The 23,178-nt window shown below is 36.9% G+C and overlaps 1 protein-coding gene across 2 annotated transcripts; it reads left to right on the top strand.

Moving 5' to 3' along the window:
* alg6 (ALG6, alpha-1,3-glucosyltransferase) lies at positions 1–22,972 on the top strand. Of its 2 annotated transcripts, XM_015378647.1 has the most exons (15): positions 1–176; positions 377–461; positions 556–645; positions 1,155–1,243; positions 2,058–2,140; positions 2,227–2,291; positions 2,758–2,943; positions 6,559–6,694; positions 12,347–12,432; positions 13,306–13,390; positions 14,175–14,245; positions 15,313–15,381; positions 18,819–18,932; positions 21,273–21,360; positions 22,537–22,972. In XM_015378647.1, exons 1-15 carry the CDS (start codon positions 95–97, stop codon positions 22,729–22,731), a joined length of 1,524 nt encoding a protein of 507 aa, XP_015234133.1. In that variant the 5' UTR covers positions 1–94; the 3' UTR covers positions 22,732–22,972. The 2 variants fall into 2 exon arrangements, with proteins under 2 accessions (XP_015234133.1, XP_015234132.1); XM_015378646.1 differs by lacking the exon at positions 21,273–21,360 and having other exon boundaries at positions 18,819–19,002.
* The last annotated feature ends 206 nt before the right edge of the window (positions 22,973–23,178 follow it).

The raw sequence follows: 23,178 nt of genomic DNA, 5'->3' as shown, positions 1-23,178 counted from the left end.
GACGTATACAGGAAACAGATTCCCAAAGAGTCTGAATGGACCTGCTTTTCTCGGTTGTTTCTAAAATAAAGTTTGTTTTTTACCGCTCAGAGTTATGCAAACGTGGAGTTTGGTATCAATTAGCGTTTTACTCGCTGTCGTGGTGAGATGGAGCGTGTCATTAAACTCATATTCAGGTAAGAAGAATGTGAAGCTGCACGAGACAGCTCTCATCTGCTTTGATTGTTTTAATAAATATTTTCTAGAAGATGTGTCGCACGGTGTGGTTTTATTTGTTTTGTTATTGAGTCGTACATTGCCTTCAAATGTTGTTTTTGCTCCCTTCCGGTCATCAGTAGCGGCTCTTTTATCTGACAGCTCAATGGTTTCTACCCAGGTGCAGGTAAACCCCCCATGTTCGGTGACTATGAAGCCCAAAGACACTGGCAAGAAGTGACCTACAACCTTCCTCTGCAACAATGGCACGTCTGCCTCTGTTCTGGTGGTCATCGACATAGATCCTAGATTTGTGTCACCCCGGTTCTAACTCCCTGGTAACATATTGTCTTTCTGCAGGTACTTTAACACCACTGATAATGACTTAAACTACTGGGGTCTTGACTACCCTCCTCTCACCGCCTACCACAGCTGGCTCTGTGCTTATGTGTGAGTCATTTCAATCCTCTTGATATAACTTTTAATTTCCATGTTTTTGTTGGTAGAGAAAGAATACATACAGAAATTTAAATAGCAAAGTTTGCAGCCAATATTTAATTTATTTCCTGATGTTGCCCCCCAGTCCTCTCCATTCCTGATCATTTGATTTAGTTGTATTTATTTGCATCATCATCATTATCAGAAACAGTACACCCTCCAGGAAGCAGATGCAGCAGCAGTTCTCACTAAGTATTTGGTGGTAAATACAGTGGGGCCAAAAGTTTGCCAATGGAATGAGTAATTTTACTATTAAAATAAAATAATTAGATTATATGTACTTGAAATAAGACAATGGAATTGTGTTTTCTTATTTTAAGTGTAAATTGTCTTGTTCCATTGGTAGAATGTCTCTTTTACCTCCTCAATTCAAGAACGAATGCATTTATTTTAAGAAAAAAAATGACTTGTCTAGAATTAGATTTTTTGCAGTGTAGTTTTAATTTGATTTCTGTTTGCAGAGCAAAGCTTATAAATCCTGAATGGGTGGAGCTGCACAGATCCAGAGGCTTTGAAAGTCCTGCCCACAAGTTATTCATGAGAGCTACAGGTAAAGCTGCACCACAAACTTGCATTTCCAAATCTTCTGCAACTTTTCAATAGCATGTGCCTGTCAAATAATTGTTTTTTAGATTATATACAAAACATTCTAATACATTTCTCACCTATTGGAGAGAACTGACAGGATATATAAACCCTTGTGTTTATAGTGCTGTGTAATGTATATATTGTTTTTTATTATCTTTCAATTTTCAATCTGTTTTGTAAGTGTGGCTATGTTTTTTTAGATCCTTTTTTGCTTTTTCTGTTTTTTTTTTTTATAAATCAAACAAACTATATATCAAAGGTTTTGGTCTTGTTGTTTACTAAAAAGTTTTAGGCTACCATTATTAGAATAGAAGAGAATACAAAATCCCTTTATTGTCCCAAAACAGGGAAATTTTGGTGTAAACAGCAGTAAAAGGTTATAATAAAAGTGGTAGAAAACTGTATACAAATAACAGATATGAAAATAAAATGGAGTATTGTTCTGTACGGTGTTTTAAAATATAAATACTCTGTATCTGGAGAATTAAAAAAAAACTGTAATAGTTGTGGACACTTTTTTAGTGATGGGTATGTGAAAAATAGCTGCAACACCAGAGATGTGCAAAAAAAAAAAAAAAAAATGACAGCAGCATGTCATTTAACTGACGAAGAATGAAACTGTGCAACTTATTGAGGTTCTTGGGAACAGTGATGGTTATAAAGTCTTACAGTTGCAGGGAGGAAGGATCTGTGATAACGCTCCCTGGTGCATTTAGGGTGCAGCACCATGTTTAATAAATTAATTTAACTTTGTTGGGGGGGTTTCTGTCTTTTAGTGTTGGTGACAGATGTGTTGATATACATCCCTGCAGTTGTTTTATACAGTTTTTTCCTGACTGGTGGTTCAACTAAAAAAAGGGTAATGATTGTAACTAATTTTATTTTATACAAGTTTCCTCTAAATAGATAAATTCCCTCATTTGTTCTCTGATTGGATCTTTCTAGGTTTCTGTTCTTCTCAGCATTCTTCTTTACCCCGGACTAATTCTCATTGACTATGGTCATTTTCAGTATCCTTTTTTGTTGTATTTTTATTTTTTTTGTCAGTATTATTTCTTTACCTTAATTTGTTTAAATGCTATTTATTATACATCTATGCAGCTATTTATATAATTTTATTAGATTAGATTATGTTTTATTAATTCCAGGCTGAAAATGTGTTGCTTGGTTTTTTTTGTTTTTTTTTTAATTGCCAACACCTGTTACTTACCGGTAGTATATTTTGACAATAAACCTAATTTGTGGTGGTGTTTAAAGTCTTAGCTACTATATAAGTACAAGTCATTTAGCTGCATTATGTGGCGCATTATGTAATAAATTCTTCATTTTCAAGCGTTTTTTTTTTTTTTGTCTTGAAATTTTAACACTCTCCTTATCCAGTCTCCCTTTTATTACATTTTTCAGATGTTTATTTATCTGTATTTATCTTGAGTTATCTTGTAAAACTGGTCATCTTTATAACCTTGACTGTCTCGGGTATAATGGAGTGAGCCTGGGCTTTGCCCTTTGGGGGATTCTGGCTCTCGGGCTGAGCTGGGACATGTTAGGCTCCATTGCCTTCTCTCTAGCTCTCAACTACAAACAGATGGAGCTGTACCATGCACTGCCCTTCTTCTGTTACCTTCTTGGAAAGTGTGTCAAAGCTGGGCTACTCGGCCGTGGGTAAGCGTCATTGCTTTATGTCTCCAATTATTTATTTCTCCTGTTGTCATTACTACTGGTAGCATTACTGCTCTGCAATAAGAAGATCATGAATTGTTGAAGTCTTTCTCCATGGAGGCTTCATGTTCTCCTTGTACATGTGTAGGTTGTCTGCAGGTACATTATCTTCCTCCTACAGAAATCCTACCTAATCTGGTTACTCTACAATGCCATTTTGTATGAATGTTTGCTTGACAGATTCATCTCTCTATACTGATATAGATGACTGATGGCTGGATCAATATTTTTATTGATATGTTGCCAATATTATAAGGCTATAAATGTTTTATCTAATTATTCTTTTTCGTTTTCAGACATTAGAATAGGGTCAGAAGCAGGCTTTTAGCTAGCAATCTGTGCAGGCGTACATTGTACCCCCTCTTGTAAAAAAAATTATATTGTACGCCCTGTTTTTGGGATGTACGGCTTTGGTACGCCCTAATTCTCCCCTAGTAGTATCAAATACTCAAACTTAATTTCATATAGGAAGTCTAATAACATTAACCATAGATTCATAAATGAAAAAGATTCTGTTTTTTGTACAGTTTTAGATTTTCATGATCTTTTGTTTTACCAGCTGTGCACAATGGCTCAGAAACATTTTATCGAAATATTTAAAAATGCCCGGACTGCTCCCTGAAACTGAACGGACATGATTCTAATGGTCAAATCGTTAAAGAAGGCAATAATCTGCACCTTTTTCTTTTCTTTAAATTTGGAAATGCCAGCAGTTGGTGATCAGCTATAATTTTGATATTGGTAGATGAAAATATCACTAGATACTGTAATGTTAATCTTATTTTAATTTTATCTTGAGTTTTTTTTTAGCCAGAAGGACCAATTCTTTGCTCTATATACAAAGATAAAGGTGTTTCAGTGCAGACTACATTCTAGAGGTGACACAATTTTGAGCTACAGTGAGGAAAATAAGTATTTGAAGACCCTGCCATTTTGAAAGTTCTCTAACTTAGAAATCATGATTTTTACTATTTGTTTGTATGATACAGCTGCAAATAAATATTTGAGCACCTGTCTATCAGCTAGAATTCTGACTATCAAGGACCTGTTAGTCTGCATTCAAAATGTCTACCTCCAGTCCACCTATTATCCTAAATTAGATGCATCTGTTTGAGGTTGTTAGCTACATAAAGACACATGTCCACCCGATACAATCAATAAAAATGCAACTACTAACATAGCTAAGACCAAAGAGCTGTCCTAAGACTCTAGAGACGCAATTGTACACCTCAACAATTCCCCGTAGCCCTTTTGGGCTACCGGGAAATTCCCAAGCAGCTTGGTGAAAAAAGGTCCACTGTTGGAGCAATCTTTAGAAAATGGAAAAAGCTAACAATGAATGTCAATCTCCCTCGGACCAGGGCTCCATGCAAGATCTCACCTCGTAGGAATTCGATCCTAAGAAAATCAGCCCGGAACTACATGGGAGGAGCTGGTCAATGACCTGAAAAGAGCTGGGACCATCATTTCCAAGGTTACAGTTGGTAATACATTAAGATGCCATGTTTTGAAATCATGCATAGCATAGAACGTTCCCCTGCTTAAACCAGCACATGTCAAGGACCGTCTTAAGTTTGCCATTGACCATTTGGATGATCCAGAAGAATCGTGGGAGAAAATCTTGTGGTGATATGAGATCAAAATAGAACTTTTTGGTCATAATACCACCAACTGTGTTTGGAGGAAGAAGATTGATTAGTACCATCCCAAAAACACCATCCCTATTGTGAAGCATGGGGGTGGTAGCATTATGCTTTGGGGCTGTTATTCTGCACATCGGACAGGGCGACTGCTCTGTATTAAAGAGAGGATGACCAGGGGCATGTATTGCAAGATTTTGGGGAACAACCTCCTTCTCTCAGTTAGAGCACTGACGATGGGTCGCGGCTGGGGCTTCCAACAAGACAATGACCCGAAGTACACAGCCATGGTAACCAATGAGTGGCTCTGGGAGATGCATATCAAGTTTGTGGCAAGGCCTAGCCAGTCTCCAGACCCAAACCCAGTGGAGAATCTTTAGAGGAAGCTCCAACTCTATGTTTCTCAGCGACAGCCCAGAAACCTGACTTATCTAGAGAAGATCTGTGTGGAAGAGTGGGCCAAAATCCCTCCTGCAGTGTGTGGAAACCTGGTGGAAAAACTACAGGAAACATTTAAACTCTGTATTTCCAAACAAAGGCTGCTGTACCAAATATTAACATTGATTTTCTCGGGTGTTTGAATAATTATTTGGAGCTGTGTCATACAAATAAATAGTTAAAAAATAATAATGTATTGTGATTTCTTGATTTTTCTTTCTTTTTTTTTTTTCTTTTTTTTTTTTTTATGTCTCTCACATTGGACATGCACCTACAATGACAATTTCAGACCCCTCCATGATTTCTAAGTGGGAGAACTTGCAAAATAACAGAGTGTTTAAATACCGGTACGTTTTTTTCCTCTCTGTAGGCCTATATAAGTGCAGATAGATACTATGCCTAGGAAGTCGTTAACATGAGCTCAAACCAGCAAACTTGTCCTACAATCCGGAAGTTTTTTTACCCCCATCTATTGTGCCAACTTTTATTTAGGTTCCCTTATGGGGGAAAAAAGCGCAATGCATTACAGATCCTCCCTGTACCCAAGAGATGAAACACTTAACCCTCCTTTGTTTCATGCCAGACCAACCTGAAGTGTCTGGTTCTGAAAAGCTCAATCTTTGTCTCATCTAAAAAACCAAATGGTTAAGATATTTAAACTTAATTGCTATAGCTGACATGGCAAAAATGTATTTTGGTTTTTGGAAATAAAAAAAAAAAATCATTAACGTTTGTACTACTCATATTGTTATGTCTATTCTGTTTCAAATAAATTATAGTTAAAACAGTTATTTTTTTAGTTTTACTGTTTTCAGTGTCATGGTTTTTTTTTTTATTATCACCAAACTCCACCGAGGCAACTCCAATCTTTAAGGTAATTCAAGCTGATCCCAGTGAAAACACGGTAATTGAAGACTGCATTTGTTAAATATATTGTTTTGTCAGCGTGCATGAATGTGTCAGCTGCAAGCCTACACTTGTAATGTGAGTCTGTAAGAGAGCACTGTCTTCCTCAGAGTCACAGAATGACTGAGGTAATCAGATTGGATGCTATTACCAGTGTGTCCAGTGTCTGTTTATCTAGTAACAATGTACCAAGGGCATTTAGTAGCAAATGGAGTGCCGGATTAGGCCCATGGGAAGATATGTCCAGATGACACTCTCGCCATGCCCAAACTCCTCAGCTATGCCTGTGTGTGCAACTTAACCAGCAGCTTCACAGTTACAGCTGACAAGATACTCTGACCCACACTGGGGAGTTTCAGCTGATGCATGGCTTTCACTACATTCCTCTGCATGAGGGTCAGGGCCCAAATTTAGGACTTGCAGACAGTTTGTGCTAATTGTCTGGGGAAACCCTGCAGAAACAGACATGTTCAAGCAAAAAGGGCCACATGTCCTCCATTTATACCAAAGTGATGCTGTTAATACAATGGATATTTCTACTACCCACTGTTAAAGTTATTTATCTGTCACGCAGGTTTATGCTGTTGGTGAGAATTGCTGTCGCCGTGTTGGTGACTTTTGCCCTCTGCTGGCTTCCTTTCCTGGCTGACCCCAGTCAGGCCTTGCAGGTGGTGAGGAGGATCTTTCCCGTGGCCCGTGGGTTATTTGAGGTACGGTGGAGAATACTTATTGTACACTTCGATGCTGAACACAGATAACTTGTTAGATTTATCAAATAAATGCAATCAATTACAGACTAAATCAAGTTGCTACTTGGGGTAAATAAGGAAGCAAAAAAAAATCTGATATAAACGAGTATAGATCTGACAAACATGTAACTGAAACAAAAATAATAATATGCAAAAGAAATGACCTGATGAAGTAATATTATACTGCTCTGGGAAGCTAAAGTAAACCATAGGGTTGTCACTCCTTAATGTGAAGGAGCCATAGCCATTTAATGAAGCTGCAACTGCATTATTTATTTATTTGTTTCAATTTAGTCTTGTTTACAGACTGGTAAAGACAGCATTACTGTAATCTAAACTATTGAAGAATAATATGAACTAGCTCTTCAGGGTAATGTGGAAGCCCTTTATTTGTGCTTTATTCTTGGATAGTAATGTTCATATTTATGTAAATCTTGACATTTTGGTCCAGGTCTGTGAGGATTCCAAGGTTCTTTTTTTTCCACTAGCTTAATGCTGATCTCTAACCTTGCATTTGAGGAACCTTCTCTGTATTAAGTTGAAGGAAATTCTTCGTCATTCGTTCTGTGGTTATTGACGCACTTAGTGACTCTAAGGGGTTGTGGTCATGTTGTAACAAAGGAATCTAGGTTTTCTCCTCATCATGCGAATGTTAAGAAATGTTTTAGTATTATCTGATCCAAGTATAGGGGATGTTTAGTCATTGTATAAAACTGTGCCTAGAATAGAGCCTTGCAGGACTTCCCATTTCAGGATTTTCTGTAATCAGGAAACTTTTAAAGATTTTCAGGAGCCGGCATAACTTAAGTTGATTTGAAGTTTAATTGTAAATAAAGGTCATTAGTATCAGTATACACCTAATCATTGAAATGTCTCAGACCCCTCAGGCCTTGTGGTCTTTCAGTATCAATTTTGTTTTTGTCTCAAGTTATTTTTATTTGGGGATCCTTATATTCTTGCTGTCACAACTTAAAATAAGTCAATATAATTCTTGAGAGAACATCAAGTGATAAATGCTGGTGGTCATGATGGTGGAGACTGTTGGCCTAGTGGTTAGAGCGCATGTGCTCTGAGAAAGTTGCAAGTACCTGGTTCAATCCCCACAGCCTGCACTTAGTTTGTTAGGGCGTCAAAAACACTTAAATGCCAAAACTTGGACACTGGGTCAAATGCTGGTCAAGTTGCTTTGATGCTTTGACTCTGGATGCTCCTTTTGACTCTGGATCAGATCAAGTAACCATTGTGATGAATACTACTAAATCAAAATAAGGCTGCTGTTGAGAATTCTTAGATAATCTTGGTCTTAGGTTGAACATTTGATCAAGCACACCTTACAGGTTCCCTTGCTCTCTGCTGCTACAGCCCTTCCTGCTGAACTCTTGAAAGCTTGAAAGTTTGTCTTGATGGGCCAGATGGATGGGCACGAGGCTGGATTAGTAAAGGGCAGCAAGTTCCTTATCGACTCAGACGCCAGCAAGGTGGAGGTGGGGTACTGGTATGGGCTGGTATCATCAAAGATGAGCTTGTGGGACCTTTTCGGGGTTGATGATGGAGTCAAGATCAACTCCCAGAATTACTGCCAGTTTCTGGAAGACACCTTCTTCAAAAAGTGTCTTCCAGACACCCCATCGAGAACCCATGGTCCTTCATGAAATTTGTGATCTGCAGGGAGGGAAACAGCAATGACGCAATTTCTGGTAGGGATGAAATATTAAAGATATGCATTACATCGACTCATGGCTGCAGTACACCAGCAGTTTGGAGCTTGAATGACGGGACACTCTTTGTGGGAGGGGGGTGTGAGCAGGGTGTTTATGAGCGTGACTAACACTGCTAAGACATTTCTCCTGGCTCTGACTGGTTCCTTCTTACTAGGAGTGGTGAATTCTTTTGACAATAATCTTTCTTTGTAGGAATTTGTTGAATGAATTAGAAGTTGTTTTAACCACTGTGATATCTTAACAGATTAAAATGATTTAATAATAGTTTTACAAGGGATTGTCACAAAGCTGTAACTTTCATTGTCGTCATATGCAACCCATGAGGCACACCTCGTTCCCTACACGATGTTCCCGGCGTTCGTCATAGTGAATAGCCCTCCAGCCCTTCCACTGCTTAGCTTGCTGGAAACCGATACCCCGCTGGATCAAAGAAAACAGTGGAATAAAATGGTGAAAGGTCAGGAGATCGGTTTCACCCTATCCCTGGGAGGTGTTGGGATTCATGATGTACAGTAAGAGGATGCAGATAAATCTAACTAATTTATGGCCGGATTGTTTTCAGCACTTCATAGCTCAGCCATGTTCCAGCCATATGGACGGACGAGAGGAGTGAGTGATACACTTTAAGGCATATCAGAGCACATCAGACAGCTGGTGTCCCGCTGCTGACCAGTTCTTTGGAAAAAATAAAAATAAAAACACGTGTGCTTGACTGTTTCAAACACCTATATCTGTTGTACTGTGACTACTCAGCTGCATAGGAAGTCACTAGTACATATAATTTTAAAAGGGAAGTAATGCTAAAAAAAAATATATTAAACAATTCCTAAATGACAGTTTGGAAAGCTGTCATGGAAAAATCGGGTTGAAGTGACAACATCTAAACGCCTCTGTTTGAATGTTGAATGTTGATGTGACAGTTTAGAGGTAGAAGTTTGCAGCTCTTGTTTCTGAAAGTTTGTAACATGATGGACATTTAATACAGGGTATCAATGATATGTGATGTGATCTGTAGTTCTATTGTAGAATCAGGGCGAATTAAAGTAATATTTGTTCAACAAAACAATTCAAACATGCTGCATGGGCTTTGCTCATGATTTCAGCTGAATTCATGCACTGCAAGCAGGAACACAGAGTGTGATGGTTTGGATGAAGACGACTGCTGACCGGTGGTCCTGGTGACTTCTGGAAAGGCAGCAGTTGTAAGTTTACCCACTGAGCTGCATTCTGCTGTCTCATGTTGCGGCCTGCTCACAAAAATGGCACCAAACGCTTCTCCCTGTGAAATTCCTTTCTGGCTTTGAGACTCCCATTTGCCGGGGGTCGGGGTTGCTTTGCCTTCAACTTGGTGTCCAGGAACATTCCCACAGTAGTTATTTGATGTCAAGAAGGAGAGAGGAAAAATGAAAGGATGGGGCTGTGAAAACACAACCCTGGTCAATTTGGTGCTGCTGACAAGGCGACCATTAAGGTCCACACAGCTGTGTGGGGAAGCAGCTGTAGCTCAGAGGGGAGTCCAGACAAGGATTTTCTCCTTAGGATAACTATTAAAATAAAGGACGGATGAATCACTAAATTAATCTAGACGTGTGATATCACCGTACACTGCTGGTTCTGATATATAAGTGATTGCTTAGCATCCGCTTTATCATCTATCCTCCTCATCTGTACTTCAGTAGAACTACAACACCGCTGTGATGTTTGTAGCATACTGTTTTTTTTTTAGTTTTTTATGTTAATTTAATTCCTCTAAATTAAATTAATTTTAATAAATCAGTCTAACAATTTCTATCATAATTTTTCCATAATTTGTTAAGGATTAATCCTTTCTTCACCTTTATTACGAGAAGTCAAAAGATTCCAGATTTTGTATATTTCAGATAAAGATTGTTTTTAGCATCAAATATGAATTAAACCTACCTTAAGATTATAAAAAAGGATCTACAAGGAAGTAGTAATTAAAATAAGTAACAAAACAAGATAAAGATGGAGGGGAAAAAAGAAATGTCTACATAAAAAAAGAAGATGCATTGTTTTGCAATTAATTTTTCATTAGGGTTTTCTTTTGGTTAGGTTGTTTTCGGGATTAAGTTTGGGTTCTAAAACCTACCTGTTTAAGGGGGGAGAAAGAAAGGGGTAAAAGGAAGAGTAATTCAATGTTAATCCTTAAAAAAAAAAAGTGAGGATTCACACCATTTTTTTTTTCACATATAGAATTTTAGGGTTTGTTTGGTAGTTAGTTTAGTTTTTTTATTGTTCTGATCGAAAAGAAGAAAAAACAGCTCAAAGAAGAAACTGTCCAGAGGGGTTGCTGCTGCTGCTTTTATGTTCAAATTTAATTGAGCATCTTGATGTAACCTCATGAGAAAATAGCTTTTTCATCCTCAGATTTAAGTATCTTCATCCAAAATTTGTTTTTTTTTTTCATCTTTTTCAAAATAAAATCTCCTCTTCTGCCACATGCACCATGTAACCATGCAAATGCCAGCAGATGTTTAAGTTCATAGGTCCGATTTAAGGTCCTGGACTGGGTTTGCACTAGCATTATCTGCTCCAGGAACCAAACTCTGACCTGGTTAAATCATTCTAAACATTTAGTGTAAAGGTTAGGTTGTGCCAATAATCAGCTTTGTACTCACTTTCAAAAGTTGTTTGGATTCATTTTTAAGCTTCCATACTTCAGTTCAATTGAATTTATATAGCACCAAACTACAAAATGTTACCTCAAGGAACTTTACAGAGACAATTCAGTCAGATCTCACAGTCAGATTGGTAAAAATGTTTCCTATATAAGGAAAACCATATGATTGAATCGAGTCATTGAATTTGTAGGACTCACTTCTGGATAAGCGTGTGATGACAGTCGATACTGGTTTGCATTTTGTTGACTCCACAGCAATCCCTCATATCGTGCAAGCATGCAGCGACAGGTGAGAGGAAAAACTCCCTTTTAACAGGAAGAAACTTCTAGCGGGACGAGGATGACTGGGGTTCAAGGAGACAAACACAGCCATACATAGAAAACATTGAAGCACTGATCCATAAATACTTTCTTTGTTAGAAACGGGAATCATTAATTAGCTCCTCAGGTGGCTCTTTCTAGGAAATAAACAAGATGAAGATAACATTCTTGCCAATTCTGAAAGTTCAATTGGTTCAAAGCTATCCAAACACAGTTCAGATTCTCTTGTTACCTCAGATCCTGCCTCACATTCCATAGATTAATCAAGCATATTTAACAGGGTTCCAATTATTTCATTTTTAATAGAATCAATAATTCATTAAGAATTTTGGCTTATGCGGACTCATCCGTAAAACAGCTATGAAATGTTATTTATAAACTTGTAGGCTCCTTTTTCTAGTTCTTTGAAGTTTTATTTAAAATCAGGCTTCAATAATGGAGAAATAAAAGCAAAATCTTTGAAGGAACAACGTAGAAAAGTTAGACAGGAGTAGGGAAAGGTTTGACTTGGTTGGAGAAATCTTCCTGTTGGCTGTAGTTATTGTTGTGGCTGTGAATAACAGAAGAACTCTGCTTCCGTAGAAGCTAGCAGTGTTCAGAACCAACTAAACACACATAGACAACTCTGGATCAGAATTACTCAGATATAACATGAAGATAACAAATATATATCCTAGTAAATAAACCTGACTGATTGGAGATGCTTTCAGGTTTACTGTTTACCTAATTTTTGCAGTAAATGAGGTAACAATGAATATATAGTGTGGCACAAACTAGGGTTTGTTTTAATGCAAAACCAAAAAAATTACAAAGACAAGGTAACCACTCGCGTTAATCTTTATTTCTTTGTTGCAAACAACAATCTGAGATATTATCATGTCTTGGACATATGTTCCTAATGATATTATCATTTTGTGCTTGTGTGTGTAGGATAAGGTGGCCAACACATGGTGCAGCCTAAACACCCTGATAAAGATCAGATCCATTCTGACAGGCGACTCTCAGCTTTACCTCAGGTAATCCTTTCATTTGTTTTTACTCCGCTTCTGTCTTTCTAATAGTTCCTTGCTTTTTCTTTTTTAATGTTTTTCCTAACTTTTACCCCAAGTAATTTTCCTGTGAATTGCTTTTATCTTTTAAGGAAAAGCTTAGTTTTTCCTAAAAGCAGCGATTGAGTTCTTTAAAAAGTATATTTCAAGAACCCACCAGAAACTGGGAGCAGCAAGTTACATCTGTTTTTCTAAACAGGTCACCAAGGGGTTTAGGTGCCTTAGGAATATTTGAAAAAAAAAGAATAAATCTCTTGAAAACTGAAATTAATTGCTTTGAGACAATAATCCAGATGGTTTAATTCAATAGTCATGTGGTTGCAGAATCTATCTGTTTCTGCTAAACTATCAAAGGCCGAGGATCAAGTTTGATTTATTTTTATTGTTCTGTATTTCAAGCATGTATCAAAGAAACGTTTGACCTATCAAACTCAAATGTGAGCATACCGATTGATTGTATTACTTTTAAAATTTTGTTTTATTTTGCTGTTTGCGTCTCTTATTTCAGTGACCTACAGCACATTGTTGCCTTCTCAGATAACCAACCCCTGACCTGTTTGCACATTTCTACACATTCACTTTGACACTAAGTCTGTCTCTTGTGGTGCCTGTGCCCCCAGCAGGTGACAATTGAGGGGTTAAACTAATGCCGGCTATCCTTTAAGAACCTTTATTATTTGGTCAGTCCCTCTATGCAGAGAGGTCTTAGCCTCAGAGCAGGTGTTGTCCTAGAAAGATAAATGCCCATGAGCCTGTTTGAGAATCCCCTTGTGTGTTTTTCCATGTGTTCAGTCTGTATTTTATAAGTTGAAATTCATTTCCCTGTTTCATGTGTTACAGTTTGGCTTTAACTCTCTTAGCGGCGCTACCATCCTCTATCAGAGTGCTGATGAAGCCCACCTTCTGGCACTTTAAACTAGCTTTGGTGAGTGTGTTTTTGTACCAATGGTGGCCGTGCAGAAGTATTTATACCTCTTGGACTTTTTAACATGCATTTAGTGTTACAAGAACTCTCCTTAGTGTATTTTTGTTGGGGGTTTGTGTGATAAATTGATATAAATCAGCATTTTTCCAGCAAATACGATTGCTTTCAGAGCATTGCCAGTAAACGTAAACAGAGTCTAGCTGTGTGTAAATTATTCTCTGTATAGATACAGGTGTTCTGTGGAGACTTGGATTGCATTAGAGACCATCAGTAAACAAACCATATCGAAGAGATCAAAGTAGGATTAGGGTTTATACTAAAGTCCCAGTCTTTGCCTATTTAACATCCTAAAACTGAAACAGTATTACACAACTGCAAACCTATGAAGACACTGATTTTAGCCTAAATTAAAAAGAGACAGTTTATTAACAATAGAGGTAGCTAAGAGGTCGATGGTAACTCTGGAGGAGCTGCAGGGACTCACAGCTCAGGTGGAAGAACCTATAGACAGGTCGAGCGTGATTTGTCACAAAGTTGTTGTTAATGGAAAGGGCAAAAAATTAAAAACATTGTTTAACAGAAACTGACTGATCATCCAGGAGACAAAGCAAACGTTTGGATTATAGAAACAAAGTTGAATGTGTCCAATCTGGCTAAATTTGAGGGGTTTTTGTTCCAAATAAATTTGCTCAAACATTAAAAATCCTGTTACAATGTGACATTGAGTACTAGTAAGACGATGTCTCTATATTCTTCATGTGTTTTAATAATTCTTTTCTCTCAGGTCAATTCATCTTTGGCCTTTTTCCTTTTCTCCTATCAAGTCCATGAGAAGTCCATCCTGTTGGCTGCCCTGTAAGTGTCAATAATTGATCCTCAGTAAAAACTTTTTTTTTTTTTGTCTTGATTCTGAAAGGTTTGCACTTGTAAGCAGCCTTACTTCCCAGAAATAGGATAATCATTGGATATCCCAGTTAGACCAGAGTCTTTCTGATTGCAGTTTGCATTCTTTTCTTAATCAATACTGAGATATTTGCATTAAAAAATTAATGATTGAAAGTTTCTCTCAGATTATCTGTTTTAGTAAACGTGCAACTTAAAAGTCATATTGACGCTCTTATTTTTGCTCAGACTTGCGCCGTTATCCTCCTTTATGCTTCTAGTCCAAGTAACCGCCATCATGATATGCACTGTGACACTTTAGAGGTGGATCATACGATAGTTTCAGAGCTCAGGCATTAAATGTGTGCTTGTCTGTGTTGTGCGTTATTATTTATCCTCTTACGTATGAAGCTGCAGAAGGAAAGTGAAACCTTGGATAGACTTTGCAGCATGGGATTTAGCTCCTGGATCTGGGCTCATCTATTAATCTAGATCTGTGTAGATTGTTGCTTTATTAACTATTGAGTTATATCTCCCACCTGTCCCCCTGAATCAATCAGTAATGCATGCCCAGGGATTAGGAGAGGATAGTAGGCAGCAGCTCGGGGTGTTGTTAGCGCAGGATCAATTATTAGGCTGTAACAGGATCACCAAAGAGCACTGACTGTAATTATGGGCTCAGGGACTGTTGGAAAGATCCTCCGTTGGGTAACAGTGTAAAAGTGAGGCTGGTAGCCTGCTTCAGTTAAAAATAGAGTTATATACGGACAAACAGATTTGAACTTTGTTGCTACAGCTTTTTCAGATCTTAATTTTGAATTGATGAGATATTCATCAGATCCAGATAAAGGTGTTGAATTGTTTCCTTATGGACAGTCCACTCATTATTTAAAAGTCCAAAACATCTGTTTAATGTAAAAGAAAAAAATCTTATTTAACAATTTAGCTTAAGTCTAGTTGAGTCAATGTGTAAGTGTTAATGTAATAGTTTAAAATTAACTTAAAATTGTCTGAAGCCACCATTGTTCTTTTCTTTTCAGCCCAGTTTGTCTCCTCTTGAATGAATTTCCATTTATGAGTATTTGGTTCCTGCAGGCCTCAACATTCAGGTAAAAATAACACAGAAGAAACAAACTGTCCGCTGTTTGATAAAAGCCACTGTCTCTTGTTGTGTCTACATGGCAAATAGACCACATTTTTAGAGCGCTTAGCTAGTTGTACGACTATTTAGAGTGCTTTGCTAAGGAGCCACTTTTAACAAATTTTGAAAATAGCCTACATTAGGAGTAAATTCTTGAAAACACTGACAAATTTTAATCAATAAATGCATGTTTGCAAGGAAAAATAGTCCAATAACTTTTAACACAAAGCTGAAAGTAGGTTGCAATCTGTTGATGGGGAATAACTATCCACACCACATGACAGAATCGATACAAAAATGCTGCAGCAAGCACACAATTCTACATTTTTGACTTCTACTATTCGAACAGGGGTTGGCATCATGCGGCTCTTTTATGCCCCCTTTGTGGCTCCCTGAAGCTTTTCTAAAAATGTATGAAAATTTGAAAAGATTGATTTGATTTTGTTTGTTTGTTTGACTTCCTGCACACCATATTAAAACAAACATTCATTATGTTTTGTATAATAAATACATTCAAAGAATAAAAGCAAACATTTCTGTCAACTAGGTTTGCGTCATAGCACGTAAGAGACGTTTTAGCGTGGCACGGTGGCAGGCAGGTGGCTGTTGAAAGCAAACCCGCGGGAAGAGTCATTTAGAAAGGTATTTCCAAGGAAGGTATGCTAAATATGCAGCCGGCCACCAAGTTGCGAGTGAGGGGGAAAAAGTGCGATTGCAGAATTTCTGGATAAATTACAGGAGAACAAAGATAGATTTTAGGAGTGAATTGCATCTCCAACTCCACTACTGCTGCTAGTTTTGTTGCAAGCATGGAAGACTGTCCACAGATCGAACAGGTAGCGCTCTTATGCAGGTATGTGAATTTTCATCCATTTTTTTTTTTTTACCCAAATCCTCAAAACAAAAATAACAACAAAAGTCTGATTTCTTTATCATGTTTCTAGAATTTCACCAATGCAACAAAACCTAATGCATATAAATTTCGTGGTGTTGAGCGGTGAGTGCGCTCACTGCTCACCTCACCTCGCGCTACTATGGAATTTAAACTTAATGCACCGAATATCGTGCAGGAGAGTAGTCACATNTTGATTTGATTTTGTTTGTTTGTTTGACTTCCTGCACACCATATTAAAACAAACATTCATTATGTTTTGTATAATAAATACATTCAAAGAATAAAAGCAAACATTTCTGTCAACTAGGTTTGCGTCATAGCACGTAAGAGACGTTTTAGCGTGGCACGGTGGCAGGCAGGTGGCTGTTGAAAGCAAACCCGCGGGAAGAGTCATTTAGAAAGGTATTTCCAAGGAAGGTATGCTAAATATGCAGCCGGCCACCAAGTTGCGAGTGAGGGGGAAAAAGTGCGATTGCAGAATTTCTGGATAAATTACAGGAGAGCAAAGATAGATTTCAGGAGAGGATTGCATCTCCAACTCCACTACTGCTGTTAGTTTTGTTGCAAGCATGGAAGACTGTCCACAGATCGAACAGCTAGCGCTCTTATGCAGGTATGTGAATTTTCATCCATTTTTTTTTTTTTACCCAAATCCTCAAAACAAAAATAACAACAAAAGTCTGATTTCTTTATCATGTTTCTAGAATTTCACCAATGCAACAAAACCTAATGCATATAAATTTCGTGGTGTTGAGCGGTGAGAGCGCTCACTGCTCACCTCACCTCGCGCTACTATGGAATTTAAACTTAATGCACCGAATATCGTGCAGGAGAGTAGTCACATGATGTGACATTAGCTCCAGGATATACATTTAATTATGCATGTTTATTATATATTTAAGCCCATGCAGTCCTTTTTTATAGTGGGATAATACACTTGGAGCCCGAGTTGCCATACTAGACTTATTCGAAACTTTTATATTTGTGCGGTTCCAGACAGATTTGTTTTTTTTTTGGTCAAGTATGGCTCTTTGAGCAGTTTGGGTTGCCAGTTAGAACATGAAATGGTGTTGTATAGTATATAAACACCAACAGTTACAGTAAGTGTTGACCAGGAGTTTGTGAAATAACACGTAATTTTTTTTTACAATGGTTTTTGGGGGTTTTACCAGTTTTTTTTTTTTTTTTTTTTGTCATTGCACTGCCAGAAGTACAGAGTAATGAAATGGACTCTTTTTATTTCACCCATCGCCTTGTGGAGCAGTAGGCTGTCATTGTACGTCGCCCGGGGAGCAGTGTGGGGTTAAGGGTCTTGCTCAGGGACCCAGAGTGTCAGTCTGTGGAGTGGGGCTCAAACTCAGAACCTCTGGATTCCAAGCGCAATGCCCTAACCACTAGGCCACCACTCCCCCATAAGGGAATAATTTATCAAAACTTATGGGATGCATTTAGTTGGCATCCCTTTGTAGGGATAAGCTGTTAATTAATGAAAGTGGACTTCACGCAATTTGTTCTTTTTTTTCATCAGTCTGCATGCCCCGATGTGATTCTCTATTGTTTTTTCATAATTAGATGTTATATGAAACCATTTGTCCTTTAAAGAGCAAACAGATACAACCATAGAAGCCAGCTGATGCAGACAGAGATGTGAGCACCATGAATGGAAAAGAAAAATAGCAACACGATGCTGCAACTTACTTTCATCAGCTGTTGTTAAATTCTTCCGGCAGCACTAATTGTTGTGCATGTGGTTTAGTATAAGGATATGTGGGGCTTACACAGCATACTCTGCATGCCTTGTGTCTAAGTGTGCTATGCAGGGACAAGAGGTCAATTCAGAAATGTTTTCTCAGTACAGTTTCATTTGGACTTCCGCATCATCTCGACAGACATTTTTATTTGAGATTTAGAAAAAACATCTTTTGTTTGCTGATGGAATGCTCAGACTGGCGACATTTACCGGGTGAATGAACCCAGTCTGCTTCCATTGAGAAAGTATGTATTTCTTAAATGTTAAACATTTAGCAGCTGAGTGGAACTGTTTAGTTTAAATAAGTAATCTGTTGTGGAGAGAAAAGTTGTTTTGTTTTGCGTTTCAAGCAGGGTGTTGTGTGTTTACTATGAGCCAACTGTTGTTCTTGCCTCTGCCCCGCTGCTAAACTGAGATAAGCTCTGCATGAATGTCATAAGTGTCTCTCCTCAGGGGACGTGCTGCTCTTAAACCCCTCCTGTATAAAAATGTTTTACGTCCAGTTGCTTTTGTTTTAAAACAAACGTGAAGCTAAATTGAATCATGTCCTATGATAAATGGTTAAAATGCTGTGGAAATGTGACAATATATCCACTGCCTTTTAAAAACAGTGTTTGTATAACAATGCATTACACCTTAAGCAGTAAACATTGTTTTAAACATTAAAAAGGTGACCAGTGTAGCTAAATGTTTGGTTCAATCATAGCCAAAAAAAATAAAAAATTAACTATAAATATCTGTTTATTGTTTTTCTCTCAAGCATGCTTCCTCTTTTCCTGAAAGACGGCCTGCTGGTACCCTATACTGTGACCTCAGTGGGGTATCTCTTCCTTACAGTCTACTTATTGTCTACTCTGGATGAATCATCGGAGGAGCTTGGGACCTATAGCAAGCTCTTTTTCTTTCTGCCATCAAAATACCTGGCCTGTATGATAAGATGGAAGGTGAGTTTGAACTATGATTGAATATTGTTTTGTTTTTCATTTGTTTTTCCAGGAAGTTCTCTATATTGTTTTACAGAGTGTACCAAAGAAGATTATTGGGAACAACTTTTTTAATGATTTGCAGGTTTCCAAATAATGTTTGAAGAATTTGCTCCTGTGCTTTTAAATATTTGCGCTAATGAATTATGTTTGGTATTATTGCCATTTTTTCATCAAGATTAGACATATTAAAAATGTACAAGAAAATTTGGTCAGTTACCATCTCAATGTCTCCCAAATGAACACTCAAAAAACAGATCTTTCTCCATGAAGTTCCAGCCACCTATGTCTCTGCAACTCCATGAAGAAATATCTACTTTTAGAAATAGTTTTTAAGAAATTGAAGGAAGAATGGAGTAAAATACAGTAAAGTTTGAAATAAGTTGCAACTTGGTAGATTCAGAAAGCCTCTGGAAATTCTGATAGTTGTTAAAAAAGTGAATTATCTACAAACATACATGGAGACTGCTGATTTAGTTATGCTGTTGCGCTAATAATGCTACTTGCTACATTCAGAGTCTAAAAACAATTTGAAATGTAATTTTCAAAAATATTTCTCAGACTACTGTGTGATGTTGCCTCTGCTAAAAAAGTTAGGGTTTATGTCAGAAACTAAAACAATAAGAAGATGTCTATATTACTGTTCTTTAAAAAGAAATTGGCTTTGGTAGTCCAAGCCTTTACAAAACCAGTAATTGGAAATCTGGGGGCAATTTAAAATGTTTGTCTCGAACAGTAAGATCTGTTGCAAGCAAGATGGCTCACTTGTTAGTGTCATCTGGAAAATGTATGTTTGCAAACTGTGATCCTTTTTGGCTTTTTAAGGGCGACTCTTACTACTTTAAATGAAGACCAGGAGGAAGAATTGTAGAGGTGATATTAGAAAAATAGAAAATCTCAATTATATTCCGCAAAACGTTATTCATAGGTAGATAAGTTATAAAAAAAATCTGATCACTATTCTGCAGAGGTCGATTCGTTTTTCATATCAAAATAGTGAACTGATTATGCTGACAGATTGATGAACAATTTTTCTACTATTGTGCTGCCTGTTGAGGCAGCTCTGCCAGCTTGATTCTTATTTTTCGATCAGAGTTTCTTTTTTCCAAGGTTGTGGAGAGTGATTTTTTTTATTTTTTGTTATCCGCTGGGGTAACGGAATCTGAGCAAATTACTCAAAAAAGCTCAACAGGCTGATAAATAACACAGGTTCTGTTCTAGGAACTTCTCCAGAACCGGTTGAAATTTTTATAAAATGAAGAATATTATGAACAGCAGTGAGCATCCTCTTCAGAAGATTGTTAAACACCAGCAGAGTGTCTTTAGTCAGAAGCGTCACAACACCCGGTGGAAGATGGACCACTCTATAGAATCCTTTCTGCCTACAGCTATTAATATCTACAACAACTCTATTAAATAAAGCCCATAAGTTACTGCAAAATTTTAATTTCCCTTTGGGATTAAGAAGCATTTTGAATTAAAATACACAACAAAATCTCAACTTCGCTCCATTCCTCTACTATGGTTAAAACATTTTAGCATCAAGATTGAATTTGAATTTTTTTTTAACCCTCCGGTGTACATTGTTTTTTCTACTCATAGAATATAAACAAAATATGAACCATCTAAAAATTGTTATTGGCAAAATACACATTTTAAAGTATTTTTAGCATCATTTTGTATGGTTGCTCTTTAAATAATGATTATTTCTGCGCTTAAATATTTAGATGCTTGATACTTTAGGTTAAACATTTTTGATAGATCTTTATAACCTTAGTGAGATAATAAGCATAGGTAAAAAAAACAAGAACTTTAACCTTTGAAATAAATATTTCTATATATGTCAACAGTAAGATTTAAACAGGCTTGGCTGTAAAAAGAAGGGTGCTGATTTCAGGGTCCGGGGTGCCTGGTATTTCTAAAGTGGCTCAAGACCTAAATTGCAATGTTGTCAGAAGATATATCCAACTATATAAATAAATATCATGTGCTGGTGTAAGCTTTGTAAGCTGTCCTGGGACGACCACTGCTGCCAGCCTTAGAATTATTTATCACTTATTTGAGTTTCCACAACATCTGAGGTGGCTTTGCCGCCAGCTCCTTAGCGACAGCGGCACCGGTAGGGTGTCAGAGATTAAGAGAAGCTGTCTTTTTATAGGACGTGTCATTAACACAGGTTTGCCTAGATATATTTATTTACACAAGCAGCATAAATAGTGAGCCCCGACGATGGAGATAAGGTTTCATGGGTTTTGGGCGTCTAGTAGAAAGGGTATGCCATGTTTCCCTCATTATAATCCCAGACTTATCATTTGGGTTGTGAAGCAAAAGCAGACAAGGGGGGGTAAGTGATGTCAATGATGCTGTAAGAGAAATTTTAAAATTGTTATATTAGCTAACAGCCTGTAATTAGTGGTCACTGCTTTGCTTTTCAAAATATTACATGATTTATTCGATTGTATGATTTTAAAGTTGTCCTGAAGCTTTTTATTTTATTTTTTTTTTAATGCAGTGGTTTTTTGGTTTGCTGTCTTTGAGGTAAAATGGAAGATTTTTTTTGTTTTGTTTTTTTGTTTTGATCACCAAAGAAGTGGCTTTTATCCACCGGAAAAACAGGACCAGCTCAACTGAGCAAACAACCCATTCGACCTCCTCCAGTGCAACTTTTAAGCTGACGTTTAGAAAAAATTAATTAAGATCAAATTATGGAAAAAGAGGAAAGAAGGTCAAATCAGACATTTCAGATAGAAATTATTGTATCTAAATTTTAAAAGATGAAAAGTTTTTTTTCAGGGTAATTTATTTGTACTAATTGTATTGGGGCTTCCACAATTTAACTACTTATGTTTTTATAAATTCCCTTTTGTAAGAATTCAAATAATCTTAAGTTATTCTTCTCCACAGAAAAAGCCACTTAATTTTAGTTCATAACATTTATTTTTACAAGCCTTTATTTTTTTATTACAAATAACAATACCTGATTGTTTAGAATGCCAAATCTTATGAGATTTAATAATAAATTAATGAAAAAAATGCTTGATCTTAGTCTTAAAGGTGGGATGGAAAAGACTAGGGTCACTTTGAGAAAATTTTTTTTATATTTATATATGAAAAATGTTTTAATAAAAAGCTAAAGGAGAAAAATATGATAAATGACATTGATTCAAGCAAAAGAAAATACTTTCTATTTTTGAATGTAAATATTTGAAGGATACAAACCAGAAGGAACACAGAAGGTTCACTTTTATGCTTTTTAGTATTAAATGACTTTCTATTTCTATAAATCTATTAAGGAAAATATATCTTAATGCAGGAAGGTTCCTGAAGTAAAACCAACATCTTATAACATCCCTGAGCTACAAAGTCTAAAGTTCTCCCCAAAAAATGCTACAATCTTCTTAATCTAACCCCCAATCCATCCTTTTTAACCTTCTTTTAACATTTTGTTTTGGTTTCAAGTTTTTGATGCAAACATTCTGCCTTTATCGTTGATAGTTCTACATCAGCATTGCTCTCATGGCTGTTTTGAGCATCCTGAGCGTAGCTTTGGAGCCACCAACACATCTACCCGACTTGTTTCCTGTCCTGGTGTCAACGACCGCCTTCCTGCAATTCTTGGGAACATTTATACATTTTAATATCGTCCAGTTCAACGAGCCCAGCAAGAAAAACCAAAAGAAAAACAAATAAGCTTGATTTTCCTAGGAAATGGAAATGGGGTAATATTGGCTCTGTTCATTTATGCTGGGCATGAGGCTTTTATCACACTGTCTGCCAAACAGAAAATGGTTTCTTATCAAAAGTATCTGTATTATCAATGACTATAAGATCAAGTAAAGGGAAATATTTTTTTATATTTTTTCTTTGTGGACCAACAAGGCAAGTGAAATACTTTTGTAAAAAAAACAAACCATGTAATTGTTGACATGTAATGCATTGTGTGATAAATTTTTCAAAGCCAGAATGATAAAACCCTCTGGGGTTTTGATTTGCTTGTGCTGTTACTGTTCATTTAGTCTCTGTCTGGGCTGTAAGAAATGAATGCACATTGATAAGTTTTGTATCCATTCCAACCTTCCATTGTTTTCTACTGTGCATTAAAGTTACTTTGAACAAACTTAAATAAATTCCCATTTT

This window comes from Cyprinodon variegatus, unplaced genomic scaffold (assembly GCF_000732505.1).
Source record: "Cyprinodon variegatus isolate N-32 unplaced genomic scaffold, C_variegatus-1.0 Scaffold176, whole genome shotgun sequence".
In the NCBI taxonomy this organism is placed as follows: domain Eukaryota; kingdom Metazoa; phylum Chordata; class Actinopteri; order Cyprinodontiformes; family Cyprinodontidae; genus Cyprinodon; species Cyprinodon variegatus.
Note: the sequence above shows the minus strand (reverse complement) of the source record. Positions and strands in the feature narration are given on the sequence as shown.

What these genes read in the sequence shown, in the direction of transcription:
- alg6 (XM_015378647.1), top strand. Translation starts at nt 95, where the DNA reads ATGCAAACGTGGAGTTTGGTATCAATTAGCGTTTTACTCGCTGTCGTG. An exon ending in GCTGGGCTACTCGGCCGTGG is followed by an intron (nt 2,944 to 6,558) that starts GTAAGCGTCATT and finishes TCTGTCACGCAG; the next exon opens with GTTTATGCTGTTGGTGAGAA. An exon ending in CTGCAGGCCTCAACATTCAG is followed by an intron (nt 15,382 to 18,818) that starts GTAAAAATAACA and finishes TTTTCTCTCAAG; the next exon opens with CATGCTTCCTCTTTTCCTGA.